Source organism: Phoenix dactylifera, chromosome 3 (genome assembly GCF_051530095.1).
Source record: "Phoenix dactylifera cultivar Ajwa chromosome 3, Ajwa_hap1_PhDact_Kaust_v1.1, whole genome shotgun sequence".
NCBI lineage: Eukaryota > Viridiplantae > Streptophyta > Magnoliopsida > Arecales > Arecaceae > Phoenix > Phoenix dactylifera.
The window spans coordinates 13,129,282-13,142,119 of NC_143192.1; the positions used below are offsets into that span (position 1 = coordinate 13,129,282).

A 12,838-nucleotide genomic window follows, 5' to 3' on the forward strand; every position below is an offset into this window, starting at 1 on the left:
GTGAAAACCGACCGAGTTCATTGTGATCTCTCGAAAACAACAAGTTGGGTTGTGAACTTATAAAATAACCGGCTGTAATCCAAGGGATTATAGTGAACTCTCAAGTGAAGCTTGGAGAGTGAACGTAGGAGCAAGGGTTGGCTCCGAACCACTATAAAATTTCATTGTGTTTGCATTGGCTATTTATCTCTTCCAATCTCCTCATCAAGTAGCTTAATTAACCTGCTTGCATTAGGTTTAATTATTTACTAATCAAGTTTTAATTGGTCAAGATTTAATCCAAACCCAATTCACCCCCCCTCTTGGGTTGTCTCCTTGGGCAACACCCTCCGATGCTTAAGTCAGAGAGGAGCTTTTAATGGAGAAAAGTAATGGAGAGGAAAGAAGATTCTCCCTGCCCAGAGCTCTCCCCTCTTTTTATAGGAAGGGGAGTAGCGGTTACCTGTGATCGTGATCAAGCGAATTGATAAATTACCATGGACGGCCCGAGATTCCGGGCTAGCTGGCGATCCGTCGAGATCGTGTAAATTTAAACATTGGCAGCTGTTGAGGCGGAGATTGCAGGATTCGATCTCGGATACGGAGGGCTCGATTTTCGGTGGAGTGGGGGTCGGTTTCCTCCCTTTGACTGGGTCTTTCTCGGCCTGGAGGTCGATCGGGCTTGATTCAGCCGGGACTATGCCTGTCGAGGTCGAGGGCTTTGTGGTCGTTCATGTCGAGGTCAGGCGCTGAGGTCGAGCGCTGAAGTCGGGCGCTGAGGTCGGGGCATTGAAGTCGTGACTGCTGAGAGTATGCTTACCATTGTCACATTCGTCATCAAGTGTCGGCGATTTGGCCATGTGCTTTGAGTGATCCATTTTTTCTCCAACACCACCTTTTTTTTTCTTTTTTTTTCGGCTTAGAAAGAGTGCTTTTTTTTTAAAAATGGCAATCTATAGAGCTCTAATGCGAGTACAACCAGTCAGATAAAGAAAAAGCAAAAAGTACAAAGGTTGGGGTATGTTTCCTATCGATGTCCAAAGAAACTCCCCAAAGTGTCGGGCGACGAAGGAGGCAGTTCAGTCTGCTTCACTGTTCACCTCCCTAAACATATGTGCTATCTGAACATCTCTAAACTCCTGGGCCAGTCTGCGGGACTCTCGAATGAGAGGATGACCGTCACCATACCTGTCCACTTTCCGGATCCAATCTATCACAATAGAGGAATCACCCTCAAGGCATACACACTCGGCTCCCAAAACCCGCCTCGCATAGAGGAGCCCCTCCCAAGCTGCCCGGAGCTCTGCCCCCAGTACAGTGAGACCAGGCGTGTGTCGACCACTTGCTACTATCAAACTGCCGAGATGGTCTCGAATAACAAAGCCAATACCACCATATACTCCATCCACCGACATACTACCATCAAAATTCACTTTGACATGACCAAGGAGTGGGGGCACCCAAGAAACAATGGTAAAACTGGGCACTGAGACAGCGAATGTAGTACCCCAGATGTTCCTAGTCATCTTGGAAGAGAATATAGTGGTAGTGGTGGCGACCTCCCTCGCCTGATGCATAGCTCTGTCCACCACCAACCATGGGGGCGATCTCCTACCCTCAAACACAACCCAAACCCCTAATTTCTCCGTGCAAAAGCCTCTCATGGATTTTTCCTTTTTTTCTTTTTTTTTTCCTTGGCTTGAGAGAGAAAACACACCCAAACAAAACCCCTCCATGCATGTGAAGGGTCAGGGGAAGTTGAAGGCCACGGCACGATCTGGGGCTGATGTGTGGGGGCGCAGGCGCTTAGAGACGGAGACTTCGCTTGACCACAAAATTTTTAAAGATAGCCGATTTGAGGCTTCAGACTTTGGTACCATGCTGAAAAAGAAAAATGAAAGAAAAAAATTATATTTTTGTCTATATATTACAATGTAGAATTAGAGCGAAGTAGGCCCATAGCCTATGTGGACTAGGGGACATTGCAATATGGGTTCATGAAGGCTAACCACGGGCCGATCGTGGTGCTTGTGATTAGATTTGAATGGACTTGAACCTTTGGCCTGACGAGGACATCGGAGTTTAAATGGAAAGAGTATGTGAGAACCCATGCAGGCGTATGTTTAGTCCCACATCAGTTATTCACGAGATAGATCTTGAGTACTTATACAGGACCAAAAAACTCAAATAATACCTTCTTGCTAGCCATTTTGAGTGAGATCTTGGGTTGCTACAAAAGGTATCAGCCAATAATAACCTGCAGAAGGCCAATCATGCTAAATGAACATAAATATGATTTATTAAAGTGCCTTTACAAGGGATTCCACTAGATGGGTAGTGTTGCACTTAGCATGTCTGCTACAGTAGCTGGTGGTTAAAATTTGTTTGTAGGTGAATTATTCTGTGAATTCAGAACATTGATAACAACGACTTCTTTATATCCTGAAGAACTGATCTTGACCTTATTTGCAGCCAGATTGAGCTACTGGCTCGAAGAGAACCTTGGAGATGTGATGGTAGAGAGTAGCAGATGGGCAGTGGGCAGCATAGTAGAAACTTTTTGCGACAGTAAGGAACGTCTGCTTGGTTTGGCTGCTGAGGCTAGGGGATCTCTGAAGCACGCACTGTGTTAACTCTCGCATTTCTGCTTCTACTGCCTTGTCCTCCTCGGATGTGGCTAAGTTCTTTGGGGTGCCCTGGTCAGATGGGTAGACAATCTTTGTCAGCTCATAACTTACTGAAACAATCATGCAAGACAACGAACAACACTGTTTCCAAATGACACCTCAAACTTTAAGCCCTAGTAAGTATTCCAAATTCATACATTGATTACCAGATACGAAAAGATTGAGGGCTAATCTCCTTCGTAAAAAAGATTTCTGTGGGCTAACCACACTATGTGAGAAACCAAGAATGTTGAGCAGCTAAAGTTAATCTAATGAAGGATCAATCATCCCAAAGGGAAACCAAAGCAGTTCAAGTGAAGGCCTGTTGACATTGGTCCCACCTCAAATATCTCTACTTTAAAAGATTAGGTAGGTAAGGAGTATGAGCTTATTTACGGTGGATGATTAAATAGACGTGCACCCACTTGCATTATATGTATCATCTTGCTTGATAATCTTCATTAATCAGTGCACAGATGATGTACAATTGAACTATAATCCCTCTCTAGTTTGCATCACGAGCTAGATGAAGGCATATATTGCATTACGTCTCACCTTATTTGGTCATCTATCATCAATTAAAGCATAAACAATTTAAGTTCATGAACTAGGCCTTTTAATTTGTAGCATGAGATGATAAAGAAGGGAGAAAAAAACAGACAATGCACAGGATCGGCAGCTTACAAAAGGCATAATGATGAATCCTACCTGCAGAAGCAGCATGCGGCGCTGGAGCCGGCGGCAGACGGAGGAGGTGAGCCTGGCCAGCCAGTCGAACTCCGAGCGAGCCGTCGCCGGCTCGACCGAACCGGACCGGCCAGCGCAAATCTCCACGGTGCGGACCAGCAGCAACCCGGTCTCCTCCCGCACGTGTGTTCCCTCATCCTCGTGCTTCCACGTCAGCAGCCACTCAGCCCACTGCCAGAAGACAACAGACAGCCAAAAAAAAAAAAGAGAAACGGTCGGAAGTCAGATCCTCCATTGTTGGCTCTTATGGCATGTATAAAGGTTTTTATTTTAAGGAAGAAAAAGGAATGCTCACGGCTTCTCTCAGGTGGTGGTCGACGTGGTTTCCTCGATTAGCCGGCAATGCATCGGACGTGATGCAGTCGAGCAGCTGCAAAAGTGCTAGGCCCACCACCTCTTCTCCTCCTAGTCCACTCCTCTTCCACCCCAACCTGCATCCATTATAATTATAATTATACTGGTGTTTGGTACGTGCCATGCACCTAGCTATTGAGAGAAAATAATATACATAGATTCACTCCCCCATTTTATTTTTCTGGTTTTGATAGAAACAAAATGTGAAATATTGCAAGTGAGGGACGTGAGAATATGCCCGTTTTTATCTTGGTTGTCACTAGAGAAATCCAAAAAACATGTCACTTCAAGCGGGAAATCCAAGGGACTTTTAAGTATACTTTTTATCTCCAGTGATGCCCGTAAATTATAAGTAAAGCTCCCAAGAGAAGCCAAGCATGCGAGAGGATTTTTTTTTTGCGGTAGTTGGGGACATGTTTGTGCTCGTTGCTGTCATAGCTCGGGGGTACGCCCCTTTACCACCTAAACGAGGTACCACGCTTGAAACATGGAACTGTGACGGGTTGGTGGCTTCTAAACGGCTTCACTGCAGACGATTTATGCCGAATGGATCTTTGTTCTCTCTCTCTCTCGAAGCAAATAAACTATAATTACGTGAAAACATGGCTCCCATGCTGCTCATTTTCCCACTGCACTATGGTACTGCGTCATACCTGGTAGAGCTTTGGTCGTTGCGTCCTCCATCGAGGAAGTCGTGGATGAGGGCCTGCCTCATTTCATCTGAACACGACTCGCTGCGGAAGTAAGAAGAGATGGCGTCGGCGACGATGGCGGTCCGAGCCCATGCCAGCCTCTCCGCCGCCCGTTCCGGTTCGAATATGCACGCTGCTGCCAGAAAATAGGCCCTGAGCGCGCCGCCCGGTCGCACCCCATGCTTCGCCAGGCCGCTCTCCTCGCACCACCTGAACCCATTCACATATTATCCTCCCGCATGACTAATAGTATTCTCGTCCTGTAATTAAAAGGAAAATAAAATTATACTCACTTCTGAAGGCCTTCCCACTCCACCTGATGGAGTGCCTGGCATCGGTTGAAGTCGGACTTGGAAAGCTCCAGATAAAGATCGTTGCTTACACGTGGCAACCTGCAACCACCAATGACACGTGTGAGCCATCAGGTTTCAAGCAGTGGTAGGTAGCTAAGTCTATACGTCTCTTTTTTTTGTTTTTTACCTGTAGAGGGTCTTGGCAAACCAAACGTCATCCGCACCTCCGTAATGCTCGATGTACAACCTCGCCTCTATGCGTGGTAGGCTGGCGTACCAGGGAAAGTCCAGTGCGTACTCCACCTGCGTGAGTTCATAGATTCTGACGCCAGTAAGCACCTACACCCGTCTCTTTCTTTCCGAGGAAAATTAATGACACAAATACGGAGCACTCAACTATTCTCCTGAAGGATCCGGTCCCAATCTAGGAATTTCCCAGGATAAAATGGGGAGACTGGCCGAGACTTGCAAAGATCTTATTTTTTTTGAAACAAAATAACTATTTGCAATGGCTTTAAAGATAATCTATTGTGCTAGATAACTTAACAATTGAAATTTGCATAATGCTTGTTATCTGTCCTTTTACTTTAACAATTATCACATATGAAAAATAGCAAGCAATATTTTCAAACACTTATTAATTTCAAACATTGTACTCGCAAATAATATTATTTTTTACTCGGCCAAAATTTATTTGGTCAAACAACTTCTTTACTGACCATTATTTGTTACATATTAGTTCAAAAAAATGATCATCATAACAATCTTCCAAATAATTACACAATTTACACTCCTGGTAGAGGTTCAAAAATAATAGCCATCCCAACTATTTCGCCCCTCAATAATAATTTTAAGGTGGGCTTATAATGAGATCAGGATATTATCAAAACGTTCATGCATTCCAAGAATCTCTAATTAGAAATCCCTTCAATCCATTTCATGAGGTCAGAAATGAATATTAGAAGGCACAAAATGAAATTCTACACAGAGCAAGAAAAATGCAGGAATAGAAATTTCTAGCCAAAAATTCGGCACGCGAGATGTGTAGGCTGCTTACCTCACCGGGCAAGTCCTTTGCTATGATCCACTTGTCCAGGAACTGGTTGGAAGCTTGCTTTTCTCGGAGAAATCTATATGTGAAATCCTTGGCTTGCTCCAATATTTTCTCCCCAGGGAAGGCCACCTGAGATGCCCTGTTAAGGTTGCACATCACAGTGACATCTTGTTTCGACTGCCCAGCGAAGCAAAAGAAGCGACCTTCCTTCTCAAAATGCCTGAAAACATCTACAACGATGACAAGTGGAAAAATTAGTCCCAGCCCATAACCATAATCACAGTTCATATCTTATTACTTGTAACTAAACTTGTGCGGACCCATACAGACGTGTATTTAGTCCCACATCGATTATTTAGCGAAGAGATTTTGGATATTTATACAGTACTAAGGAATCTAAATAATACCTTCCAACTAGCTATTTTGGATGAGGTTCTGAATTGTTACAAATTGTATTAGAGCGAACTTGGCCCATAACCTATGTGGACTAGGGGACACTACAACACAGGTTAATGGAGGCTGACCACGAGCCTATCGTAGTGCATATGATTAGATTTGTGGATTTGAACGCTTAGGCTGATGAGAACGTCGGAGTTTAAATGGGAAGACGATGTAAGGATCCGTGCGGGCGTGTGTTCAGTCCCACGTCGAATATTCACTGGGTAAATCTTGGATATTTATACACGATTAAGAAATCCAAATAATACTTTCTGGCTAGCCATTTTGGGCGAGGTTCTGAGTAGTTACAAATAGTGTCAGAACGAACTCGACCTATAGCCTATGTGAACTAGGGGACACTGCAATACGGTTTAATGGAGGCTGACGACGGGCCTATAATGGTGCATTAATTAGATTTAAATAGATTTGAACCCTTGGTCTGATAAGGACGTCAGGATTTAAACGGAGAGAGTATGTGAGGACCCATGTGTACGTGTGTATAGTCCCATATCGGTTATTTGCCGAGGAGATTTTGGATACTTTTATATGACTAAAAAATGTAAATAATATCTTTCGGCTAGTCATTTTGGGTCAGGTCGTGAGTTGTTATAAAACTTCTTATTGTAGCTTCAATAATTATAATTTGCTACTCACCAGGAGACACATCGTATCCATGTAGACGGAGGAGGCGGAATCCCATGGACGTATCATCCCCATCATATACTGTACAATACCTCGTCCAACCAATCCCTTCCTCGGTCCAGTTTCTATAATTTAATCAAATGTTTAAAACTCGAAAGATAAGTAAATTCTAATGCTGATCATAACTCGTGCACAGAAAACTTTTACCTATAGACATGATCCAGGCATTGTTTGATCTCGGGTTCGAAATACCGGGAGATCCCAAGGCGCTCCAACCGATCGATAGCCCACAGACGCTCAAAAAGATCGACAGGGAATGTATTGGGTACTGCAGAGAATAATATCACAAGAATTAATTTAGACAAAAAAAAAAAATCAAAAACTGTATATATTATTTATGCATCAAATAGTTTTACCTCCTCCATCGAACCTTTCGACGGTTTTCTGAAGGTAATTGAGGCACTTCTCGTCGTTCGTCTGCATGAGAGCATAGGCCGTCCCAGCAGGAGAAGTTAGGAAGGACCCATCAACACATTGGAGCTTAAAAAGCTTCTCCCAGTCCAGACCAGGCAGTCCTTCTAGGGAATAGAGCAGTGTTGTTGGTATTTTGTGCAACACATCATATGGGATCCTGCAGGAAAATGTTGGTTTTTTTTTCTTGAGAATATAATGTAGTAATGGCAAGTGCACAATATATACAAGTGGAGTGAGAGAACTTTCTATTCCCCTACCTCTTCAGCTTTAGGTCTCTGCTGGCATATATATCCTGCACGGCAGTATCATCATAAGGGAGTTCCAACCCCAAGGCCTTGGCTCTCTCTAGGAGAGCAGGGAAGGCGATCTCAAAGCCCATGAGCACCAGCTCTCCTTCTTGCTGAGCCAACCTCCACATATTGTCGCGAAGAAAAGAAATTCCTATCAAAACAATTTCTTTCATCAACTCTTTACTCATTCAAAGACACTAGAATGCAGTGGACTAGTTCTAGAAAGGGATATGGGTATCTGAACCTCTGTCACAGATATCAGGGTGAGTATTCCATGATTTTAGTGCGACGACGCAAGCCAGAGTATTGAGTAACCGATCGTGAGCCAAGAAAATTGAGTCCCCCCATGAGCCATCAGGCATCTGGTTTTCGGCAATCCATTGCAGGCTAGATGGGAATTGAGGGTCGCCACTTCCATTTAGGTGCCTTACCAAGGCCACCCATGCTGTGTCATATGGTGAACTGCTTACTACTCCATCATCATCCATCGAGCTAAGAATCGACTTCACTCCATTAATCATCCCCCGCATGTCCTACAGACGAGACCAAACACCATCTGATCATGAATAAACTCAAATAATCTCAGTCCTATAACACATTTGACAACTAGATTTGCTATGAGTTTCATATCTCCTGCATTGGAGGGAGCTGTTGAGTAGAGCAAGGAAGAGAGTAGTGCGAGGAACCAATGGCACATCCACCGTAAAAGATGGGCACATCCACCGTAAAAGATGGATGGTTTATAATGGATAGAAAATATTGAAGTCAATCGTAGCAATCAGCAGATCCTGCCCTCAATTCCTCGCACTTGATTCTCCTTCGAAATATTTTCTGCTTTGTTTAACTGCTCAAAAATGGTCCGCTCTGTTCAAGCCACTCTATATGCATGGAATATTATGTCACAAGGATCAGTTAATTGGGCATGGAAACAGGCCCTTAATTTTTTCACTAATGCCTGTGCTTTAGATTTATAGGCATTTACCTCCGGCACTTGGTCCTCATCATTCGATTCAAGAACTTTCTCTCGCCAGCTGATGACTGGGACCCCATCTTGGACTAAATTTGCACCATGTTCTGTAAATAGATTTCGTCAAAATGAAGAATACCTTTCCATAAAAAAATCAAAATAAGTAGTCAAATTTTCTTTTGTGTTATGCTAGCTAGCAGCTAAAGGGCTATTTGGATGTCCGGGGATTTGATCATGATGTAAGGCCTCCGGTGTCAGTTTCTCATTTACAGATAATGCAATAAAAAAAAAGGAGTTGGAGAGTTGGGGAAAACCACCCGATCATAGTTCATTTATGATGTTTAAGAACAAGATAGATCACCTCAACAATAGTTTATATTATCTTTGAAAAATGGAATTAATTTAATTAGCTCCTTTTGATTCCTCATTCTGCTATAAAGAATCCAACATATATCAAAATAAAATCTCTTTTCCTGAAAATTACATTGGCTGATAAGTTCCCCATCATCCTAACTTGTCTTTATATGTAGGACTCGTTTGGTTTGTACGAAAATTTTTTCTCACCGGAATGTTGCTCCTAAAAAAATAATTCTTAGAAACATCATACCTGCAAAAATAATTTTGGCATATTTTATTGATAATAAAAAAGTGGCACATTCTAGAGTAGCTTACATTTGGTTGAGTATTTATTTTTCTGAAAAAGTAATATAAGATACTTATTATACCCTTAATAAAGGAAAAGATCTTATCCATAAATTTTGATGACTTAATGATACTTTTGGAAAAAAAAGACTTCAATTCTCAATCGGTAGAAAAGCAGTTTTTCCATGTCCTCCATAGTTTTTCTTTCCTATGAAATATAAAAATTTTATTCGCATGTGAATGCTACTTTTTTATCTCTCTCCTTTAAAAACTTGAATCAATAAGAGGCATTTTTTTGTTTTCCTATTGACCATACTAATTTTCTTCTTTTTCGGCAAACCAAATGAGTCTTTAAATATTACTTTTTCACTCCTAAAAAATAAAAATTACAGTTTTTTTATTTTAGATAAATATTACATTTTATCCTCGGAAACTTATAAATGGGACTACTTTTCAAAATTTTAGAAGAATATATTAAGATAGTATATCTTTATCATGGTTTTAAATGACATATTATAAGCTTCATAATGGTCATAATAGTTATGGCCACCTCGCATTCAATTATTATGATAATAATATGAAAAAGTAATATTTATTATTCTTTGCTATTTCATGTTACAATAAACCACTATAAATATAAATAACGTCCATTATTTTCACTTTACCATCTCCTGAATAAAAATAATTATTTTTTTCATAAAATCAATATTTTTCCTAATATAGTGATTAGAAGGTCCAAAAATAAATATTATTTATCTATTAAAAAATAAAAAAAATATGACACCATTATTGTTTTTTTTCTTCTAACAGAGTTATTGTAACTATTATTTTAATGATTTTTTAATATTATAAAATTTTACAAATCGTGTTTAACTGCTATAACGATTTTTTGGGCCGTTACGCTTTACACATCCGAAGCGTACAACCAACTTTATATGGATGCAATTTCCTGACGAATAGCAATATGCCAATCAATCTCGTGGGCCCCCCTTCACCCCTTCACATCACTGGAGGCCGCACCGGCGGATCAGGTAAAGCTTGGCTGTTCGCTGTCCCGAACGGAACAGCAAATAACGTTCTATGTTTTTTTTTTTTTTTTTTTTTTTTTTTTTTTTTTTTTTTTGCTAAACCAGGCGATCTATACAACACGGGTACGGATACACCCAATAAAATCGGAAAACAAGACGTCCCGGAGTTCCCGAGGCAGCTCCCCGTCAACAAGGAGATAAAACAAAATAAAAGAAAATAAAATATTCCATTGTCTCTCTTACAGTTGTTTTTTTTTTTTTTTTTTTTTGTTTATGGAAGAGATTCAGAAGAGCTTTAAAGAGCATCAGTACCTTGAGCGCCTCCTTTGGATATTGCATGGCACCTCCAGCGGGCAAGACATAGGTTACCCTCTGGCCTCCGTACGACAGCTAGATTAGACGGACCTGGTACACGAGCACAAACAGCAAATCATCATTTCATCCATTCCTCATTTCCTCTTGATTAGGACCACCCATGTCCCGTGTAGAAAGAAGACAACGAGAAAAGGCTGCACGAGGCCTGGGTTACCGCCTTATAGAAATATTTCCTCCAAAAATAATAAAGATAAATTATGGAGTAGCAGGATGGATGGCCCTGATCTTATCTGATTAAAACCTTAATATTATGTGTATAAATAAATATTATTTATAATATTTTCTCTGTTACACTTCTTTCATTTCCACATAGAAAGGACTGACCAAATTTACAACAACGGCTTATATATGAGAGCAGGAAGAAGATAAAGAGCTAAAGTTTCTTTGATCAAATTTCCCTCACTAAATAACTGCATTATTTAGGGAAGATATCAATTACCCTTGTTTCATGGCACATGATCAGAATATGAAACAACTTGCATCATTTGCCAGAATCTCAAATCCTACTTTCTTTTGAAAGGAAAAAGAAAATAATAATAATAATAATAATAATAAAGACAGCTTAGATCTCGACGTAATCTATCCATCTAAAACCACTGATAAGTACACCATTGCCACTTGTTCAAGGAAGAAAAAGGAAAGAAATTATCATGGATCCATCAGACGGCGCTTGAAAGAGAAGAGAGAGAGAGAGAGACAGCAAAAAAAAAAAAAAAAACTTCTCAAAGCCTGCTAATCCATCTAAAACCATTTATGGTCACACTTCATTAACACTTGGGGCTTTTTCGGTACACTGATAGAAATAGGAGGAAAATCTCAAGCACAGTTTGCATGGAACAAAGCGAGAGATTTAGATCATTTGGATGAAATGATGCACCATTGCCTCATTGGTCATTGCTATCTTCTAGACCCAAACCTAGCTAATTGAGGGGTCAAAGAACATTCCGGCGGTCTCGTAGTCCTCCTCCACTGCTCTTCGAACATCAAAAAATTGAACAAAAAGCGGACGAAACCGAACCAAACTCTAGTTTGATACCTCGACGGATGAAAGAGGAAAGAACAGGGGAAACCAGGAACAAATAAATCATGATCCTTTAAGAGCCTGATGGATGGAAGGAAAGGGGGCGTACCGGGAAGAGAAACGGGTAGACGAGGCCGCAGCAGCGCCGACGAGGAGGGCGGTATCAGGGCAGCGGCCGAGAAGAGCATGGCTACGTGGGGGGCGGAAAGGTGGCGTTGCGGGAGTGGCGGTCGGCAATAAGTTTATGAGGATGGATAGGAGGGGGATCGATACGCTTCTCTGTATAAGATGGATGGGATTTAAAGGGATAGATGGAAAGCGAAAGAAATAACGGGAGAAAACTGTTCAACGGTGAAGGGAATGCTATGCGTATTTAATGCGTTTGAAGGGAATGCTGTCTTTACAGAACGTGTTCTGATTTTCTCGTTGAACAGGTGGCTCAGGACACAAACGCTAACATTATGGCATAGTCCAAAGTTTCTTTCCAATACATGCCCCAGTTTTGTCTTGGTAGAAAACTGCTAACAGTGACACACCTTCGATCCGGTCATTCTTCAGCACTGCTGGAATCCTCCGTTCTTGGACTTGGAAATTTTCTTGGTTCACTGCGTCACGTATCCTCTGGTATTGCTTAAGCGTCCAAGGGCATTGTTGACGGGGAAATGATGGAGACTTTTCTTTTACTATTTTTAGCCTACCAGGGGAGTGCTGACTCTGAATGATGAAACATTGAAACCTATTTTTAATTTTCTCCTTTGGTTTACAAAATTTGCACGTTCAGTGCGTTATGCATCCCCTGTTCTTGTTTTAGTCTACAAGGGCGGTATTGACTCTGAATGATGTAGTCTTTTCTTAATACTTTGAGTGACAATTTTCTAGCTTCACTGCATCACGCAGCCACTTTTCTTGTTTTACTCTACAAGGGTTATCACTTTTCTTACAATGGGGGAACGCCAAATTTGACTTCATTTCCTTATTTTTGACTACAACCATATATGCCGAATGAGCCTTAGTTAAAAATTTTGTTTCGCAGATCTCCTATTTGGATGCAATTTGATGACATGCATAGCTTAAGATTGCTTTCCCAAATATGGAGATGTTGATTGTTCTCCCCACTGACATTGCAATTTGTTGGATCATTGAGAAGTACCTAATTAGTTTATGGGCGGTATAACC

The 12,838-nt window shown here is 41.3% G+C and overlaps 1 protein-coding gene across 4 annotated transcripts; it reads right to left on the reverse strand.

The window, feature by feature from the left end:
- Positions 1–813: 813 nt before the first annotated feature.
- LOC103697749 (ent-copalyl diphosphate synthase 1-like) lies at positions 814–12,019 on the reverse strand. 4 transcript variants are annotated; one of them, XR_015976138.2, is made up of 17 exons: positions 11,772–12,019; positions 10,579–10,671; positions 8,612–8,703; positions 7,874–8,162; positions 7,597–7,780; positions 7,282–7,496; positions 7,073–7,193; positions 6,878–6,990; positions 5,789–6,015; positions 4,919–5,034; positions 4,732–4,830; positions 4,400–4,648; positions 3,688–3,823; positions 3,354–3,563; positions 2,441–2,675; positions 2,174–2,236; positions 814–1,860 (listed from the first exon to the last, which is right to left on the reverse strand). XR_015976138.2 is itself a non-coding variant. In XM_088717797.2 (16 exons), exons 1-15 carry the CDS (start codon positions 11,848–11,850, stop codon positions 2,442–2,444), a joined length of 2,457 nt encoding a protein of 818 aa, XP_088573923.2. In that variant the 5' UTR covers positions 11,851–12,019; the 3' UTR covers positions 816–1,860; position 2,441. The 4 variants fall into 4 exon arrangements, 3 of the variants coding, with proteins under 3 accessions (XP_088573923.2, XP_088573922.2, XP_038973218.3); XM_088717797.2 differs by lacking the exon at positions 2,174–2,236 and having other exon boundaries at positions 816–1,860; XM_088717796.2 differs by lacking the exon at positions 814–1,860 and having other exon boundaries at positions 1,875–2,236.
- Positions 12,020–12,838: the final 819 nt, after the last annotated feature.

Excerpts from the sequence above, each read along its gene's own strand:
- LOC103697749 (XM_088717797.2), bottom strand. The coding sequence starts at position 11,850 with ATGCTCTTCTCGGCCGCTGCCCTGATACCGCCCTCCTCGTCGGCGCTG. Across the intron at positions 5,035-5,788 it reads CAAAGGACTTGCCCGGTGAG|GTGGAGTACGCACTGGACTT; the intron begins GTAAGCAGCCTA and ends GAACTCACGCAG. Across the intron at positions 3,564-3,687 it reads ACCACCACCTGAGAGAAGCC|TGGGCTGAGTGGCTGCTGAC; the intron begins GTGAGCATTCCT and ends GTCTTCTGGCAG.